Genomic DNA, 21,352 nt, shown 5'->3' with positions numbered 1-21,352 from the left:
TTTTCCAGAGTTTCGAAGGTTTGCACCCTCATTACCCATACCTCCATAAAGATCCTGTATCAGAGGTTATCAAAATTGTAAGTAAACCTCTGATAAGAATAAAGAAAAAATATATTTATCCTAACCTGTTGCTTGAGCAAGTTTGTCCACAATGTTTCTTGAATTTAAGTTGTTACTAATTTTTTTTCCTTCTTCTATTCCACTGATCTCAACAGTTGAAAATCATTCATATCGCTGCCTCAGTTCAACTGTGTATCATCTCAAAAAATGGTTATTTTGAGATATGCCTGAATCTTAGCAATAAGGGTGAGATCTGTACAGTTCAAAACTGTGTCTGGAAATATGTTGTATTACTATGATTTTATGATGTATGCTTAACTATGATTCTGTGATTTATACAAATATATCTTACCCTTATTTCTGAGCCTAACAAATAACCATTTTTTGAGATGTTACACTGTTGAACTGGGGCAGACATATAGTGATTATCTCATCATCCCTCGTGGCTGGTCCGATGGTAACTTTTTTATATATATTTTAAGAATGTTAGGGTCCGCAAAATAATTTTAATTTCTATATAACATTATGATGATTTTAGATTTATTTTTTATTAATATAGTTGTTTGAGAGTGGTTTAGTTTCTTTTTAAAAACAATTTTGATCTCTTTTCTCTCAACTTTATTCTTTTTTAACATCCGACGTTTCGACCTCTCAGGTCATTCTCAAGGATTCCTACAAACAGCTCCTTTTAATTACTTTTATAACAAATTTCCTTCACTTACATACTGATTTCTTTGGTCTTACCTTATTCTGTCTTCATTCCTTAAAATTCATTACTGCCGGCTAATTGCCTTTGTCCCAATCTTTAAATAATTAATCATTAAAAATTATGATGATTAACAAAAATAAAGTTCAGAAACTTCTAATTTCCAATTCAGTCGTTGCTCATTATTGTTCAAGTGGCAGACGGTGGAGATAGTAATAATCAGTAAGATAGAACTTTTATTTAATTATAAACAATCCTGCCCTTTGCCGGAACCCTTCTGAATATTAATTTTTTTGGTTAGTTGAGAATACTATAATAATTCAGTATACTGAAAAAAAAATTCAAACCGTTTAGAGTATTTTTTAAATTATCGCTTCCTGTGTATGTGAACCATACATCTATGGGCTCAGCATCAAATATGAAGGGTTTTTAGGTATTTGAATATATTATATACATATTTTTTTATTTATTTTATTATATTATACTATATTTGTTGATTTGAGGATTTTGGTCTGAGATAATGGATTGAACTATATCATTCAAAATTATATTTATGTATGTTATATTGTGTTGTTTTATCAAACTTATATTTTCTTTTTTTTTTGCAGCCCGGTACGCCAAATCCGGTTGTTGATCTATGGATAGCAGATTTATCTTCCCTGGAAATAGACCACCAAAAAATATTACCACCACAAGTCTTCCAAAATAAGTAAGCGCAAGTTCTTCTGAGAAATACAATATTTTCAAAGTAAAGTTTTTAATTATGGGTAAATGTTTACCAATAGTCACGTTGAGGTATTTTGTTTTCATATTTTTGAATCTGGAAATCGATCATAACAATGAAATAATTAAAAAATCAAACAGGTTTTTTCAAACAGCGAACCGATTTTTGAATATTGAATATTTTTCTTTTTATATTTACATTAGCTATTTTATTTTGGGAATTACTAATATGATGAGAGTCACATATTAGGGAGGTATGTAGATATTTACTAATTACTCAAATAAAATTACGAAGAAAAACGATTTTTCAAAAACTTTCATTTCTCTAAAGTTTCATAAAAGCCAACCCATTATTATGGTGTGAGCCAACTACATAATAAATTAAAATTTCTAACTAATTTTATTATTTATTGGAAGTCTGTTATAATATTAACATAACATAAAAGTTATTTTATGTCGCCATTTTTCTTGAATAGTGGCACATCAAACGGATGAAAAAATTTAGCTTTGTTTAGAATTGGACGTATTCGAAAGATCGTACTACAGACTGGTATTACTTTATTTTTGTGAGATCGTCCAACAAACATTTCTAAAGCTATTAGAGTTGCTACATAATAATGCAAGTTTAAGGTAATGTCTATGAAATACCTCAAACATAATTTAAAAAAAAAAGTGTTTTCGCCAGATGTACTACTATCAAGAAAAGCAGCATTATATTAATTCATGTGACATTGATTCTTTCATTTAATTGTCATTATTTTATTCAACGTTCGGTGTCTTTTCCCCTCCTCTAGGAATACATTAAAGTTTCTTTAATCTCCTTGTTAATCACAATCCTTTTATCTATAATTAATTATATTTTAGCATATTTATGATTCTTCTATTTATTTATTTATTTACAAAGAAACTTATTTTGTTCAAATTGACTGCAATGTCACTTAGCTATCGACGTTTACCTTTTAAACAGTGTAAAGGAAAAAAAATTCATTTTACATATATTAAAAAAAAAAATTATATCTGTACCACTACAACCCATAAAGAGTTAGGAGTGCAGTACTTTATAAGAAAGTACTGTTACTGAACCAACGGTTGTGCAAGGAGGTTATTTGGTCAGAATCACGCTCGACCACCAGATTTTTTTCCCAATTTACATGCATTAACATATTAAAATTTCCTTACCTCCTAAGATACATACAAATGTAGGCTGCGTTTATAACTTTTCATTTTCCACTGCTTGTGTAATTAGAAACCCTTATTATAGAATTAGAAACCGTTATTATTATTGTAAAACTGAAATTTGAGCTAATGCCGTTTGGCTATGGAACCTTGAAATACAATATGTGAAATGAATCGCATAAATATTTTGTAGATCTGAAAAATAATAGAGAGAGAGATAGTTTATCTTCAATCTAGTTCGTATTGTGTATCTCTTAGTAATATAATAAAATAAGAATGAAAATAAGGTATTGCAATTTTTATGTATTCTAGGAAACGAATGTAATTCAACAGTAAGAGCCGAAATTTATACCATATCTGTCACAAAAAATTCAAATCTAGGTTGTGAAACGTAATTATGAAAACTATCTACATGACTATGAACATCTTGGCGTTGTTTTTTCATAATTAAGGGATCCTAGCTATTGTTTCATTTTTTGTTTATTAGGAAATATTTAGCCGTTACAGCATGCGGAACAGTCTAAAACTAGAGGCTTCGATTTGTTATCAACTAGTAACGATTGATTGCTCCTATGTATAACTGAAGAGAAAAATAGCTTATATCTTGTGCTAAAATCTCGTAACAGCCGAACGAGGTAAACTTGCCCCTAACTCTCGTGCCGGTGGAGATATTTATCTTATCACTCTGTAAGTAAACTAGCTTTCGTTAGCATTCCATCGATTTTTTGATTAGCTATATCTTGAACAGTTAGACCTTCAACTTGCGCGGGTCAATTCACAAATATAAGATATTTCAGATGACATGATTATATATGTATTATTTATTATAATTATATATGTATTTTTTTCCAATCTCTCTAAAAGAGAATTAAATTAATAAGTTGCATTAGGTATGGTTACATAACTCAGATTAGATACTACTTTTTTGTACCGTTGGTACTTGAAGGTATAAGGTGAAATACCTATCTGATGTTTTGATGTGTCCGTTCTGTGAGAATTTGACAAGAAATATTTGGAGATGGGGGACCTTCTACATGATTATATGATTTCATATACATTGCTTTATACATTTTTCTTTCCCAAGCCATTTCTTCAGGGACTCAGGAAACTCAGAAAAATGTTATTTTTCTAGAAGAATCTGTTTAATAGTGTAATTGAATTTCATGAAAAAGAGGGTTATGTGAGAAAATTTGGAAAAGGAATTGGAGAGTATTTAGGGAGCCAGAGCAAACTATTACTGATTGATTTCAGTTTTGAAGATATCACAAGCATCATCTAGCTTGTATTCTAGCTCTCTATTGCGGTTGTGTATAATGTTGATTCGGTCGTTTTCGAACCATCCGTATATATAATATTTTTGTACTGATAGTTATTGAGCTCTGAAAGAAAATATTCATATTTACCATAGTTCATATTTACCAATTAAAAGTGAAAAGTTCATATTTATCGATTAAAAGTAAAAAATTCATACTTACCGATAGTTTGCTGTCAATAAAAAAAAAGAATTATATGCAGGGTTTCTGGTCTGGAATATTTGGTGGCGAAAGGAAAGTGGCATGAATCCAGCTTCAAGCCATGAACTGTTTATCAGACTAGTTCTAATAAACAACTTGTTCTACTAGCTCCAGTAGAAAACGTACAGACATCTATTACGAAAATTGAACTAGATAAATTAACCATAAAGTAGTTTCTAAGAATTAGGAAGGCGGTGACATTTTTTCAATTAATTACAACACAGACAACATAAATACGTGTCTGTAGGCGGTTCTAAGCCAATACTGAGTACAAACCTGTAAATACACCACAAACTCTTGCCCAAACGCCTTCAAATTTGTGTCCGAAAACCGACACCAGACGAGTCTGCCAAAAATTCTGAAAAAATTGTACCAGCCAATCCAAAGAACTTACCCACACTTCTGCGCTTATGGCAATTCGCCAGAGTTTGGCAGATGTGTAGGGGTTAATGTTACCACCATCCCTTAAAAGACACCCTTAGTTATAAATGGCTCTCGTATTGTTTTGAAAACCAACATTTTTATTAAGATTAAACATTTCCAAATCCATTATACCCCACCAGCCGGAATATCCCTCACATTCTTTGTAAGCCCTCGGCTATAGAGCCACAAAATGTAAAAACCGCCTTCAGCGGACTATGTTTTAGCCTATCTTATAATGCCGTAAGGCAAAACAAGAAAAATTGTAAATGTATTTATATACTCATTGTACATATAAATCCGTATTGTATATATATATTTATGAAATAAAGAGGTTTAGAAAAATAAAAAAAATCCATTATACTTACTTAAAATTATTAGAAGACACTTAACCAACCTACTACTGTACCAAAACCTACTACTATATAAAACAAACCATGCTGTATTTTTCAGAAAAAATTTTTTTGGTAACATCACAATGGATAAGCCCCCAGCCAATTATTAAGTTGTGCTTTTAGTACCTTCAAATTAATCAACGTCAGGAGGTGCCATAATCACTGACACATAAAAAGTGTTGAGACTATATGGATATTTTTTTTGTATACTAATATGTTTTTGTCCACCTCTATTTTAATGCATGCGCTGACCAAAAATAATATAATTAAATCAAAACTTGTTAGGCTAGTTCATCTATCTATTTGTTTCTCTTTAATCTTTCATCCACTTTATGTTAATGGTATGCATGCTCCCTTAATTTGATATTTGTATTATAGGGAATATTACTTGATCTCTGCTAATTGGGTTTCCGAAGATGCCAAAGAAGTAGCAGCAGTTTGGTTGAATCGGGCTCAAAACCTGAGTTTGGTGACTGTATGTGCACCACCTACCTGGGTCTGCATAGAGGTATAATATTTTTAGCTCTGTACACTTTTTACCCTGAAATAATCAGGCTATAGAGAAAAAATGCAATAACTATTCTTATCTAAAGAGAATTTATTGCACACTCAATGAAAGAAAGGGAACTTTTTTTTAGTTGGACTTTGGTCACTCCAAAATAATCCTGTGAGCACCAACTTCAGAAATAAAATTAAACTGTCTATGAAATATATTAAGGTTTTACCCTATACCTAATATTAGTTGTTCCAAAATATTTTTTGAGATATGCAACTTTTATTCTAATTGTAAGTTGTAGTTACTAAAAATATTTGTGATATATATTAAAGTGATTGTGATGAATCAAGATTTTTGTTTCTTACAAATGAATGATTGCCTGCCTAATAATCTATATCACTTATGTAAAAAGTAGAATTGTGTCAAGTAATAACATCCCCTAAAAAAGTCATCATACACAGTAACAAATTTCTATAATTTTCAAACTTTAACTAAAGCTAAATTTCAATCTAATTGTATTAATTAGTACTGTACTCGAAAAACATTACATTTAATGGAATAAATGAAACAATAACTTTAATTTCCGAACAGATTCATGCAGAACGGGCAGCTGAAGGCGGCTGGGTTATGCCAAAAGGTGCACCAATATTTGCAGGAGGAAATGAATCATTTCTACTAGTCTCAAGGCTTCAAGAAGGAGACAGAGGTAAATTCTCCAGAGTGAAACTAGTAACATCAACAGATGGACAACGGAGAATAGGGGTCATATCACATGGTAGGATTCACGTATCATCTATTCTTGCCTGGGACTACAGTAACAAAATTGTGTAAGTAAAAAAACAATGAATCGGATAAAAATGTAAAATTAAAATTAAATAATATGCAATTGTATTCACACTTTGTATAAAATTATCTTTTACATTTTTTTTTTTTAATATTTCATTGTCTGTCATCTAGCCCATATTGTCGTGTTTACTTTTATCAAACTATGAGGAGTTTACTTCATTCTCTATTCTCAATTCTCTATTTCTATTTTTATGGCTTTCACATTTTCTGTATAACAAAAACATAATAAAAATGTTAAATAAGAGATGTCTATAAGACTGAAGTAACTCCATTCCAGCAATATTTTTTATTATCTATTGGGTTATTTACTGCATGAGATCATAATTTTCCTACGAAAACAGTTCTTTACTATGGGTGAATAGAAGTTAGTGTTGCAAAACCAAAGCACGTTCTAAATGCTTACAATAGAATTGAATGTGGGTGAACTGGCCTATTATAATTGATGACAAAGAAGAACCTATCTAACAAAGATTCAAAAACCAATGTTTTTATTATAGAAAAGACTGCAAAATGTAGAAGTGATTGTCCACAAAACACTGATACCTAGCAAATAGATGTTTGGTGAAACTTTTCTCCAGCTGATTTTGAATATAGATATGTATCTGCGAGCATTATTTTTTTCTACATTGATACACTGATGTGATGAATGGGAGTGGGGACTTTTACATTTCTCCAAATCTTGAGATTAATGAAAAAGACAGAGTAAACTTTTTATTCTTCTCTTCCAACCTCACAAATATGTTGCGTTGTTTCTATTGTTGAGTACTGTTTCATTCCTTTTTTTTTTACTTAGCGTAGTTTAAAATTCCATTGTCAAATAGAGTACAAGAATCTTAATGGTTGATCGCCAAATGGCTACATGCTAATAAACAAGAACAAAACAAACAGTACAAGAAACTTTTAACAAGACTGAGTTATAAGAAGGGACTTTTATTTTATTTAAGGTTAATAAAAATACAACAGTAAAGATAAAATATTGACTCTATAATAAGAGAAATTAATTTCATAAATAAGGAGATACAGGAGGCTAAAAAATAACACAAAAGTTATAAGAAATTTTTTTTGTCTAATCAAGCCATTATTTACTTTATTTTTTTTATTGTTTCAGCTATTATCTGGGCATTGATGAAGATCGTGCTGGGCAAAGGCATCTTTTTGCAGTTGGTACTCCCCAGGGCGGGCAGTCGGCAGCTCGCCCTGTATGTATCACTTGTAATAATACTAAAAGGCTGTATGACAACTGCACATACTTCAATGCCTACCTTCCACCACCACCATATCCAGGTAAAATTTATAAACTATTATTTTCTTTAGAAATTATTGATTTTTGAACCAAACCATACAGCACTTAATTTTAAAATTAAATTACTACTGAGTATATGTTTTGGGTTAATTGTATTGTAGAGTACTGTTTCAATTTTTTTTTAATTGCCATAATTTTGAATTTCATAGTCAGATGAAGTACAAGTCTGATGTTAGTGAACTTAGTAGTATAAGTGAAATATATCATTTCACATTTAAATTAGAAAAACAGTCTTGATAAATAATATATAACAATTAGAGTAAATGCAGTCTTTGCAACACTTTTGTAATTCTAATAGCTAATATCTCTGGTAGTTTCTATCTGTATTTTAAAAATTACTTAAATTATTATACATTTGATTGTAATGACAATGTAAATTTTTAATATTAGTGACTACATTTGTTTGTTGCCTGTACAAGATAATAATCATCCCTTTGTAGATAGCTTTTTAATTTTTTTCCCTTTCATTTTCCCTAATTTAAAGGAACAGAAATAAAAACTAATTTACAATTAGTTAGCTATATTCTAATAACTTTAAATCTCCAATATGCATCCGCATTACTAGTCCACAAAAATTAATCCAGTTGTCCTAATTAAATTTTAAACTACTTTTTTGTATTAAATATTTATTTATTTTTTTTTTTTATTTCAAAGCTTATGTAAATTTTTACTTTATATAACTGTTAAATGATGGAAGAATATAACATTTAAAATTAAATTGTCATCAGGATTTGCTTCAGAAACCAAATTTAACATTATTAGCCTCATTTTTATCACATTTTTTTCAAAAATTTACTAATATAATAAAATTAACTTTGGTTTAAAAATCAATTTTTTTGTACATATTTTACATTATATTTGTTTCGCAATGGTGGTTGTTCCAATTAACACCTATAATTTGATAAATTATGTGTTCTTATTATTTATTTGTTTTATTAATAACTTTATGTTATTTGAAATTTAATGTTATATATTACCTACATGGATATAACAACATTATTGTCTGTATCCTGGAACTTTCCTTTCTCTTCTGAACCACATTGATCATTTAGATTTATATTAATATCATCATCAACCCTTATTGAAATGTTTCAGACAACGGGATAAGGAGATATGTGGTGGAATGTCAAGGCCCTGGACTACCAGTAGCTGTTGCTCATGGATTACCTCAGCACAAACCGCTGTTGCAGCTCTACACAGCCAGAGGTGCTGGAAAGTTATCTGGTTTAGCTCTGCCTCTGCAGCGCACTTTCCATGTTCCGCTGGGCCATGGATTGGGCAGGGCAACTGTACAACTTCTCCTTCCCCCATCCTGGAGGGAAGAACTAAGAGATGCAGCATTCCCTGTGCTGATAGAGGTGTTAGTATATATTTTATAATGTGTTCAACAAAATCTAAAATAATAGATTCATAGCATTATAATCTTTGAATAATAGTACACAATTATCTTTTTTTTTTAAAAAATGGATGTTTGGAGAGAATATATCACTATTCATTTATATTAAATAACCACTAACAAGATAATTTCTTTCCCTTTCTATGTCAAACAGCTCGTCTACAAAAAAATTACATTTTATTTTTGTTAGATATTATCCTCCATCTCCCAACAAGAAGATAAGAATATGGTATGTTAGGAAAATTAAAGTCTAACCTAGTTTTAACCTGTATTCATTTTGATGTTTAGTAAATTAGAATAGATAAAAGTATCAGTTTTTAGATTTATCAAAAACAGCAATTATTCCTTCTCTTCTGAAATACTCTATTTTTTTCTCCCATACAAAAGAATAGTATTGCTATGTCAATCATTGGGCATATGACATGCACATTTCCTCTCCCCCTCCTGTGTACTGGCTAATTGAGATGCTATAAAGAGGCTGGATTTATACTAAGAGAAGGAGATCTACTGAAAAATAAGTAACAAGGTGTACTGCTGTTGAGCCTGACTCAACTCTGTATGATGGAATCAGGAGTCTTGTACCTTAACTATCAATTAAAGTTAGTCCAAACCACTGCTCTATTCAAGTTTACACAACTAAAAACCAACTTTATCTTGTATGATACTCTTTTCATTTATAATAAAGCTTTACTTTCATCTAGACAATAGGAACATTGCTGTGATATTAATAGATAATTCTTTTCTAAAATTCATTTATATTTCTCTATTTTTATTTAGTTACTAAACATTAAATATTAAATAAATTTAAGAAGATTTTAAGAATTTTATTAAATATATTTATTTTTTGTGTTATCATTGAGCAAATGCTATTGGGTTGGTGAACCCAATGGTTGTAGGCTTATAGTTTGACCACAGTTGAGGTGTACAGAACTGTTCTATACAATCTATACTCTGCAATGAACTTGAGCACTTTTTCTTGATTCAATTTTCAGTAAAAAAAGTCATGATTCTTTTTAATTTTTACAGTTCTGTAAAAAAAAACCAAACTGTTTGGTCAACCACACTTAAATGATTTAGTTCAAGTGCTGCAGATCACCCTCATCTAGGTTGGGTTAGTGGCTATCCACGCCTCTAATGTCCCTTGTCCTAAAGTCCCTTGAGAGTAAAACATAAAAAAAAAATATCTGAAACAAATTTATTTTTTGAAACATACCTTTGTTTTCTGCAAGATTTTTATTATATGACTTATCATGTTTTCTTTTGCTTATGTTCTTTATTTTTCCATATATAAATAGAAATGGAAAACCAGGAGAAACTATGGTGACCGAAAAGTTCAATATAGACTGGGGAACATATGTTTCATCACAGTTTGATGTTGTCTATGTTCGAGTAGATGTTCTTGATGAGGGGAGTATATATGCTGATACTCGTTTAGTCGGTATGAGAATTCAAGACTACATAGGAGTAATAAAGTAAGTTTGACTAATAAATTATTTTCACAACACTTGACAAGGTTTTTTTTTTTTTTTTTTAATTTTTTAATAAAGAAACAAAGGAGCCGTCAAGTGGTGAAGGTAACAGAGTAAAAAATATGATTTTTTTTTTTTTTTTATCAAATAATCTTATCATTCAGATAAAGAGTTCTTGTTCAATGGTTAAAATAATTAAGTTATCTCATCATAAATATGACATTATGGAGAAAAGAAGTAAATGAGTTTCAAAAAATAATATTATCTGATAAAAAAAATCATATTTTTTTAATTACACCTCACCATTTGATGGTTCCCTTGGTTCAATTGGTGATAATGAAATGAAGATTAAGGTATAATATTTAGCAAAGCAAAAACCTAATGGATCAGTGTAATGAACTTGAATTTATATATTTTTGTTTTTTTTACATTTTATAGTTGAGTATATCTTATTTTCTATAAATTTATTAAAATCTTGTAATGTTTGTTATATATAACTTTAAAATTTTTTTCAAATAATGAGAAATTTTCAGTGCTTAAAACCCAAAGTATAATATGGTTTTAAAATGAATACTAAACATTTTTTTAGACTCTTTAAATACCATTGTTATTTCATAAATCTGAGATAATTTTAAATTTTATTAATGACTCCCTGAAACCTTATTTTATATGGTACAAACATTTATCAAGGATTAATGGGTGAATTTTGAGTGTTCATCCAAACCTATAATATTGTATTTTAAACCAATTAGTGAGAAATAGTAATTGAATCACAAGAATAGGTCATAGTCAATTATTATGTGAAACATTATTTTTTATATATTAGAAAACACTTTAAGTGTTTAAAACATTTTAGAAAGTACCTACACCTGCAGTTTAGCAAATATAACTTTTGTTATCTTATTCATCCTGAAAGCTTGAGGAAAAAATTAAATATATGAGATTTCTTCTTGGAATTCATAAAAATAAATAAATAAATAAAGTAAGATGAGTTAAAGACATTTATCTAATGTTAAAAAAAAAAAATGAAAACCTGAAAAACAAAATATTTGCTCTGCAAGCATCTTGCTTACTCTCGCAGAAAAAATCCTATATATTTTTTCTTTTTATTATTTTTTTTTTGGTATATTTTGATTTGTGTTTAGTAGATCTATAAAAGAGGTTATTTAGTAGAATATCAGTCTGGCTTGTGCTTACCAAAAACAACTGGGTGTGAACAAATTCCTTATGATGTGACCAACTGAGTAACTGATGTGCGCATCTGAAATAAGTATATATGACTAAAATGGTTTGTGGTTATCAAAATGAGGTAAAAGTGTTTTCCTATTGGGAACATTTTATTATCTGTTCTTTTATTATCTGACCTTGTGGTCTAAGTCCATATGTTGCATATATTACGGTTAGAGTATAATTTGAAAATTGCTATTATTTTTCTAAATTTTTCTTGCTTAAACAGTCTTATGATATTTTAGTGAAATGAAATGAAAACTTTTGATATTCAAATATATTTTTTCTTTATATATTATTTATTTGTCTCACTGAAATTTTCTTATTTTTAAATTATATTTTTATAAACTATTTTTATTTCCAGCTGAACCACCGGTATCAGGGTAATTTTATTATTGTTTTCTTTTTCTTTTTTTGCATTCTAAAAACTTATGATTCAGTCAATATATTTTGACAAAAGAATTGTTTCATCCAAAAGATGAAATTATATTCATTGCAACGTAGACCCTAGCTCCAGATTGTAGATTTTTTTCATTCTCTAGAATAGATTACTTTTTTATTTTTAATAAATATTTTTAATGATAAAAGATACTATATTATTCATTAAATAATATAAAACTGGTATAATATGAACTAACTACAGAAATATATATGCATGAGAATTACTAAAATATGAGAATGTATCAAACCAATGTGCCTCAGAACATGGCAATCACTAGTTTATGAAACAAAGTATTGGTAATAATGCTTGGAACAATAATTATTTTTATGTACATTTTACATTCAGTACATAATTTTTATCTACACCTAATATTTTTTTTTGTCACCTCATTATTTGATCTAAACAGAAAACAAAGGAAATACTAATAAATATTTAAAGGAACTGTAGGGTTCTAATCACTATCGGAATAACCTCAACAGGTAGAAAATTCATGAAAACAGAATCATTATAGCAGAATAGTTGCAATCCAAAGGTGTGACTAAAACGTGATGCAATCTCGCCTAGCTGCTGTCAACTATTGATACTGTAAAGTTTCATCATATTTGGCATTATTTATCAATGCAGTATTATTTGGGAATGGAGAATCATCCTGGTATAGGACTGAAAACCTAACGCATATAGTCTTGCCTTCTAATGGCGCAATAAAAGTGCAACATCTTAATCTCTTCTAAAATCATTTCCTGCAACTGTAAGAAAGGTTGCAAAGCTGCTTGAACTCATAGAAATGCAGCCATAACACACACTTTATTGTTCACTTCTTGAGAGGACCAGTCTCGTGAATATGTCACCAAATTTTTCTTAGATTGTGACGAAGAGAAATGAAAAGGAAAAAGAGAGTGCCCTATTTATTTTAGAATATATTATTAATGTTATCAATTATAGGAGGAGCCAATAACTAAAATAGGAAATCATTAATAATTTAAATCATTCCATTACTACAATTTTTGCATTCTTTACTTTTGGAGAAAATTTGATGCTCTACAACTTCCTTCGTCATGAGTTTCCAGTAAAATGAAAGGCAAAAGACTGTGAAGTGCTACAAATTTTAAATTTTAGCTGCCTCATATTTGTGAAATGGGAACAGACAAGGTTGAATTTTAGTGTACTATTTTGTAGGAAATTAATTAATCTTTAATTTTGAAAATCATACAATTTTCTGTGTGATGCACAATTTTTGATATATGTGCCAAAAACTATTGAAAAAGGGACCCTTGTGCCTTTCCTCTAATCTGGTGAGGTATTACCTAAATCATCTCTATCAGTAGTACATTTTTATGTAAACATTACTTGTACACCCCAAAGTCTCCCTGAGAAACTTCTAGACAATTTTTTTTTTCAACTAACCCATGATACCTTCCATATACTGCTGCTTACAAGGTAATATAAAAATTGCATACTCCTGGACTTAAAGTGACAAAAGTTGTAAAGCAGTTCAAATCCCAATTGTATATTTTTCAATGTTATATAGATTTAATTCCAATATAATCTGTTTTATTGTAATAATACATTTTTTAAACAGTGTTTTTTCTTTAACACAGTTGGTCGTCTTGTTCATTTATTTTATTACAATATCACAATTATTGACTATGATTAATTTAATCAATTGTTAATCAACTGACTTAGTGAAATATGATTGATATCAGAAATTATTATCACTTTAGATATGCATTAAAATTTTGTTTACAAAATTTGAACCTTATGCTATATTTCTTTAAAATGAAGCATCTTGAGAACGTTTTATTACTCAGGAATTATTAAAATGTATTACAAATTAAGCTAGTTAAACTCCATTTTAACCACTTTATAGATATCTTATTTTTGGGAATAATAATTTACATGACACAATAATCTTACAAAATGGTGATTTCTCATTTTTCAAAATAATGTGCTGTTTTTTGAAAAAAAAAAAAAAAAAAAAGTATCTTGGTTACTACTAAACTTACAGAGCTCTATTAAGGCTCAAATTTTAGAAAATTTACTTTGCATAAAAAAGATGCATAATGTTTTAGCTGCAAGAAAATTTCCTGGATATTGTATATAGAATGCAAAAAGTAACAACTATTAAACTTATTGAGCTCTATTAGAGATCAAATTTTAGAAAATTTACTTTACTTAAAAAAAGATGCATATTGTTTTTCTTGCAGCTAATTTCCAGGACATTGTATATAGAATGGAAAAAGTAACAAACATTTTCTAACCTCAATGATCTAGAACAATACTTTACTAAATGAATGATCAATCTCAACTTTGAAAAATGTACCTCAAAAGTTATTACTCTTAAATACCAATCAGACCCACCGGAACTGATCAAAGTCAAAGAATTGCAACAGAGTCTTGTTAGTGAATCAGTAAGCACTTTGGATTTCTTCTTTATTTTGACCTTACTTGGAACCACTATATCAATACCAAATTAAACATAACCTACACAAGATTAGTAATGATGTGTCCTATTGTCAATAAAAAATCTGGATTAATACCAGGTACAAGACTTTCATTTACAATATTTCTTCAAAACACTACTTACAAAATTCCATTCCCAACTACCCGCAGTTAAAGATGCAGTGGCTTATAACATAGGCAAGCCAAAGTTATCGTGAAGACTAAAGCTCAGTCTGATGCAAGACATCCTCCTGCTAATTCTTTAAATATTTATTTTGATTATTATATGTTTTTTTATTTTTCTCTAATTATTTTTACAGTATAAGTCAATTATTCATTTTATTAATTCTATAAATATCATTTGTTTTTGTTGGTTATTTTCTCTTTTATTCCTAGTTACATAACTATCATTATTTTTATTTATTTTCTACTATTTTTATTTTATAATTGATCTTTATTATTTATAACTGATCAGTGGTTATAGCATTGCATTCACGCCACTTTCAATTTCAGGTATTTTTTTAAATATTGCTCGATTAAACTATTTTAAAGTCTTCTCTTCCCATTTTAAGGATATATTTCAAAAGTGATATAGGACTGTCTCTCCCTGTGGGTCTTAGTTGGGCAAGTCTGGCCGGGAAGGATTGCCTGGTCTCTTATTATAAACTGTTAAAAAAACTAGTACGCTGTTACAATTATTATATAAGGCCAACCAGGCTGATCTGGTAATAAAGAAATACAAAACAAAATTTAACATTTTAGGGTTTGCCTTGTATATAATAATATCCTGGTTGTCTTTCAGGGAATGATAAGATAAAATCTTCCAGGATGACTATGCTATACTGTAATTCACTGAAAATCCCAGTTTTTTTGTAAGTTAATGTTTGTTCTTTTAATTAAATGGATCAATGTATAAGAAAAGATGCTGATTATTTCAGAAAGGAGGTGAGCCTCGAATCACTGATATTCTCTTTGATTAAGTAACGCCAGTTTCCACTTCCATCTTTGAATTATTCTATGCAGAGCATACACAGCCACTCTGAGAACCTTAGTGTGGTAATATTCAGATCATTGACTGACTACATCACAGCTGTGACTTCAATCTGATTGTTTTATTTCACTAGCTATTACAGAGCATCTAAAGCCAACAGGCTATAGAATGACCTTATTAATTGATGTGTGGACTATGCTATCCAATCTCAGACATTGTAGGACCAAGAAGTATGCAAGTAATAATTAAAAATTTGGGGAGTAAGATCAGGATAAAATATATACATAAGCTTATGGAAATTGAAACAGGGATTTTTCTTTTTTACTTACAAAATATTGTTTTTACATTCTGAGAAGACAGAAATGCAATAGCCATAGTTAGATTCAAAAGAAAATATAAAAAAATTAGGTATAATTACATTGTAAATAAGCTTTATTGTTAGAGTTTTTGTTTTATTTTTACTAATAGATAAAATAAATATATTTTATAAATGGAGTATGTTAATGTCTGCATTCTTTCTTATATTGAGCTTTAAAATATATTACATTTTTAGTGGTAGTTTGAAATTGTATGTGTTTTGAAATTTTTCAAATATTTAAAGGTTCTAGAATATATTTGTTAATACATTTTTAATTATTGCAAAGAATAAGTCAGGCTTCTACCAGTTGCTAGTCAAAATATATATAACTGTTGTTAGAGTATAGAGAAATTAGATTAGGACAGGCCATAATAATGTTAAACAGAGTGATATTGCATGGGCCTTTTTATAAAATTTTATAGTAATACTGTGTTTTAAAATATTTTAATTGGATACGAAAAAGAGTGGATGACAGCCCAAGATGAATACTTAAATTTATATTTCGTCTAGAAAAACTCAACATAAAATATTAATTTATTTCAACACATCCAAGAATGAACTTTTAGCTTTTGGAGCTTAATAAAAAATATATAATTTTATTTGAAGATGAATGGAATATGGTTCGGGTGTGGTAAAAAAAAAACTCAAATAGTAAAATTATACTATTTTATTGAGCCAACATTTCGCCCCTTGTTGCAGTAAGGGCTAAAAAAGATACAAACACTATAGTTACAAAAAGGAAAAAAAAAAAAAAGAAAAAACATAAGTGTAAAATAACAGGGGTATAAAATGTAAAAACGTAAGATATAATAAGAAAAATTAAAGGTTATAAATAGTAAATGAAAAGGGTAATAGTAACAGATAGATAAGAGAAGAAATATATAAAAGAAAGTACAAATAGAGAGATGAAAAAAGAAAGAAAAAAAAATACAAATCAAATGATGAGACAGAATGCATTCCTGTTTTGACTATAATTTATATTATAAGAATTGATAATGGAAAAAAGATACATTCACTAAGGAATTAGATTTTCCCATGTTAAAAGTGTGAAAAATAAAATAATATGTACAATTTATATATAGCGCATGAACATGAAACACTAAACAACATTACTATCCCAAAGAAGACATGATGTTGAACAAACAGTATCTTGATTATTGCATCAATATAATTTGGGGAAATGGCATTTTTTTTTTAAATAGTTATCTTACAGTGCTGGACTTCATTGGAACAATTAGGGAATATTTCTTCTTTTAAATGGGCCACCATTAGAAAAATCAGACACATGCTGATCTTAATACATGTTAGTTTACAACCGGATCAGACACAACCATCGATCTAGTATTTAGAAAATTTACTGTTTTAATTACTTGAATCTACTTCAGCTACAATAAACCCATGATTTCTTTCTGAGTGTATGAATTAATGGAAATTGATGACTGTTCATAAAAGAAATATTTCATTTAATGAAGAGAGATTTCCCTCAATTTAATATCATTTCTTTAAGCAGAAACAATAAAATTGTTGACAAATGCTAGAATCTAATGAGTTTCACTTCTAAAGTGTAAGTCTCATGCATATTTCTTTTATTATCAAGGTTTTTCAATAGTAAAGAGTATCCTTTGGTATTTAATGACAAAGCTTCAATTCTCCATATTCAAAAATAAATTATCAATACCCTTCTAATGTCCAACTTTTAAAATAAAGGTCAAAATATAAATAAGTTAGTCACTTCCTGTTATTGACCATGCTTGGAGGCCATGTTCATCAGTTTTGTCTCCTTTCTTTAATCTTAGCTTGCTCTTTATCAAAGAGTTAGAGGAACTAAAAAATAAGAATATTCTTTTCATATTGAGTTACCAACATAACAAATGGATATCATAAAACGATAAAAAATTGATAGTATGAAGGACTATTAAAATAAATCTGCTCAAAAATTAACGATCATCTACTCATGAAATTTCATCAGACTTTGACTGTTGAGATTGATAGACATGTGAGGGAATTTATCATAAAGATGGCATACAAAAATTAAAAATAAGAGGTCTAACAGGGCAATCTTGTTAGTTAAGAGTCTACCAAAGTGCCTTATTTAGGAACCAAACACAAATCTTTACTAAGAAATGAATTTGGATTAAATTTTAAAAATCAAGTAATTATTTTATATCTAGTGTAAAAAAGTAAAATGATAGAATGTATCATACATGCATATATTTTGAAAATAAAATTGTTATTTAAAATAGAGTTTCATCTCGTTGACAGAATTCTAAAGATTAATAATTTTACAGGTACTTATTAGATACCCTTAAGTTCCTGGACAAGGAAAGGATCGCAGTTTGGGGTTCAGGTTTTGGAGGCTACATCACTACTATGATGCTTAGCTCCCAGAATCATGTTGTTAAATGTGGTATTTCAATATCACCAATAACCGACTGGCTTTTTTACAGTAAGTACCATTTTATGGTTTTATTCTTAAAGTTGACTTTTATATGTTTTCTCAACTGCAATTTAAGTGTTTTTTAGTTTTAATCTTGAACTCCTATCCAGTACCTATATTTCATTTGCTTCTATATTATAACTAATAATCTAATATCTAATGTATTATTAATTTAGATATGAATTAGATATTTGATGAATGAACTCTTTATATAAGATAAACTTTCTAATCCTGAATAAAATGTTAGCTGAAAATGTTAACCTTAACTGAAAATTCACTTTTGAATTTTAAAAATGTCACAGTCAATTAATAGAATAAATCACATATTTATATTTATACGAATAATTAATTTTGCATTCTTTAGCTACTCCATTGAACCAGTTAACTGTACTGGTCAGTTATAAACACGTATTTTTGATACTTTCTTTAAAAGTACAACATGTATAAAATTTTACAGTTCAAATAAATTTTTCTTATCACTATGTATATTCCTCATAATTGCAGAAGTTAATGTCAATTAAAATTAATGTTAGAGCAGTATCTTTTCTCTTCTAGAATGTTTATTTATCTAAATTGCTTATACCAAAATACTGTTGTATTGCGTATAAGATACTCCTACAGCTCCTGCCTTCTTCTAGATTAAGGTTGAAATACTCTAGGTCCAACTGGCACCATCTACTTGAACAATAATTCTTTCTAGTACAAATAGTTCTCTTCTTTCATAAGGATGGGAAAGTTGTTCTCAGTGAGTTTATTGGTGCCTACCTTCCTCCAGAGCATATTTCTTTGTGTGCAGATCAATTCAATTTAAATGAGTTGTAGGTTATGTAAGGTTGATTTATTTTGAACAATAAACTTTGCAGAATACACTTTATTTATGAATTTATGATAACAGATAATATAATTGACAATATGACTGCCCCACTAAACCCATTACTTAAAACATTAGAGCACATTGCTGATCACAGTCTCCTTAGAATACAATAAGATCATTAATAAGGCACACCTCTACCTACTACTAAGGCCCCATAGGTTTTTATAGGATTGTTTTTCTTTTTAATTTTTATAAATTTTAAATGTTCTAATGAAGTTGAGACAACTGGGAAATTTTTATATGGTCCTTGAACTTTTCTTATTGTATTTGCACTGATATTACTATATCATGTATAATTTTCTGTGGCCAGTGCTTAATTACTAGAAATAGAGATAATGAAAATGTAGAGATATAGCAAATTATTGGTCTAAAAAAAATTAATGTCTTAAAAAGTGTAATTGATCATTATAACTTGTAAAATGTTCTTTTTCATGAAGTATAACAAGTAATAAGCCTCTCCCATTTACTAACAATTGAGTAATATGTGATTAAATAAATGCTTTTAACAATTAAATTTTTTTTTCCTAAAGAAAGGTAACGGAGTACTATCCAGTACATTACACCTCTAATTGAGTTCTGGCTTTAGCTGTTTTTGATTATTTATATGGATGCATATTTTAGATTCAGCCTTTACTGAGAGAATCCTGGGCCTTTCTTCAGAATCTTACAAAGATTATGTTGAAGCTGATGCTGTACAAAGAGCCAAGCACGTAGAAGCTGGTTCATTGTACCTTCTCCATGGTCTGGCTGATATCTCTGTTCCATACAGTCATAGCCTCTCTCTAGCTGCCGCACTAGCACGCTCCTCCGTCCTATTCAGGTACCAGGTAAGGGATATATTCTTTCTTATATTTTTAAATCACATATATCCATTGTATTTTACAATGATTTATTGAACAAATTTAACCCTTAGATTGGTTACATCTTTACCTCACAATCACGGACAACAGTGTCTGAAGGATTCTGTAGTAAAAAGAATAGATTAAAAAAAGGTTTTTCATTTGAATATTAATATTTAATGTGTTTTACTATTGTTTTAAATTTTTATAATTCCTTAATTTGTTTTTTAAATTTAATTTTATACATACAATTTCTGTTAGGATTTGAAGACCATAGAGTAGTGGGTTAATTTTACCACAGTTAAACTGTTTATCACTAAACTTACTGTTTCAAATGACATAAGTTGATAATGTTTGGTAACTAAATTAAAATAGAAAACAAGTAGCATTGCATAAAAAAAAATTATTTGGCCATACATGAAAAATTTTAAGCACAGTTTTGTAATATAGGGGAGCATGTCACTGCCTAAATTTCTGTATTATATCCTCCACTTCTCATGCAGGCTAGAGAGTGGTGATGCTCTCAGCCAGATCCTCCTTTTATTGCCTATTATTATTTTGTAATATAGGGAAGCATGTACAGCCTAAATTCCTTTATTATATCCTCCACTTCTCATGCAGGCTAGAGAGTGCTGATGCTCTCAGCCAGATCCTCCTTTTATTACCTATTATTATTTTGTAATATAGGGAAGCATGTACAGCCTAAATTCCTTTATTATATCCTCCACTTCTCATGCAGGCTAGAGAGTGCTGATTTTTTTTTTTGATAACTTAAGTAGTAAATGATGGAGGATAAAGTACAGGTAACTGGGGTTAGAGATCCTGCAGATGTGATTATTGCAAAATCGAATGGCTTCCATACCAGTTTTAACAAAAAATGTTGAAGTAAGGTTTTCAAACAACAAATTATAGCTGGTAATGAATTTCACAATACTTTAAGGAGTTTTAAAATAAACAGTGATAAAGATTATTTTACAAAATAAGGAATTTATTAAATTAGATCTAATAACTTTTTTTTTTAATTTCAGAGCTATGCGGATGAGGGCCATGATTTTTCTGGTGTGAAGGAACATGTTTATTTGTCAATGGAGGAGTTTCTTTCACAGTGCCTTAGCCTAGACAACAACGAGCAAGTCGGCCTCTAAACCCTTTTTCTAACATCTAAAAGCGGCTTATGATTAAAACACCTTCAGATACTAATAATGATAAAAATATAGTTATAATTAATTAAGATATTTTTG

At 29.1% G+C, this 21,352-nt stretch overlaps 1 protein-coding gene across 3 annotated transcripts in view; it reads left to right on the top strand.

Annotated features, from left to right (window-relative positions):
• Positions 1-21,346, top strand: part of LOC106679725 (inactive dipeptidyl peptidase 10) — a 150,607-nt gene extending 129,261 nt beyond the window's left edge. For all 3 annotated transcript variants that reach the window (XM_014419043.3, XM_014419042.3, XM_014419040.3), the window contains 9 exons: positions 1,375-1,475; positions 5,373-5,502; positions 6,082-6,317; positions 7,445-7,620; positions 8,735-8,999; positions 10,331-10,507; positions 18,250-18,407; positions 19,894-20,099; positions 21,140-21,346. In XM_014419043.3, coding sequence (XP_014274529.1) covers positions 1,375-1,475; positions 5,373-5,502; positions 6,082-6,317; positions 7,445-7,620; positions 8,735-8,999; positions 10,331-10,507; positions 18,250-18,407; positions 19,894-20,099; positions 21,140-21,256 — 1,566 coding nt within the window. In that variant the 3' untranslated portion in view covers positions 21,257-21,346. The remainder of the gene's footprint in view (positions 1-1,374; positions 1,476-5,372; positions 5,503-6,081; positions 6,318-7,444; positions 7,621-8,734; positions 9,000-10,330; positions 10,508-18,249; positions 18,408-19,893; positions 20,100-21,139) is intronic.
• Positions 21,347-21,352: the final 6 nt, after the last annotated feature.

The sequence above is a fragment of the Halyomorpha halys genome, unplaced genomic scaffold (assembly GCF_000696795.3).
Source record: "Halyomorpha halys isolate HHAL.00 unplaced genomic scaffold, Hhal_1.1 Scaffold215.1, whole genome shotgun sequence".
NCBI lineage: Eukaryota > Metazoa > Arthropoda > Insecta > Hemiptera > Pentatomidae > Halyomorpha > Halyomorpha halys.
The sequence above is the reverse complement of the archived record's forward strand: the minus strand, read 5'-3'. Positions and strand labels throughout refer to the sequence as shown.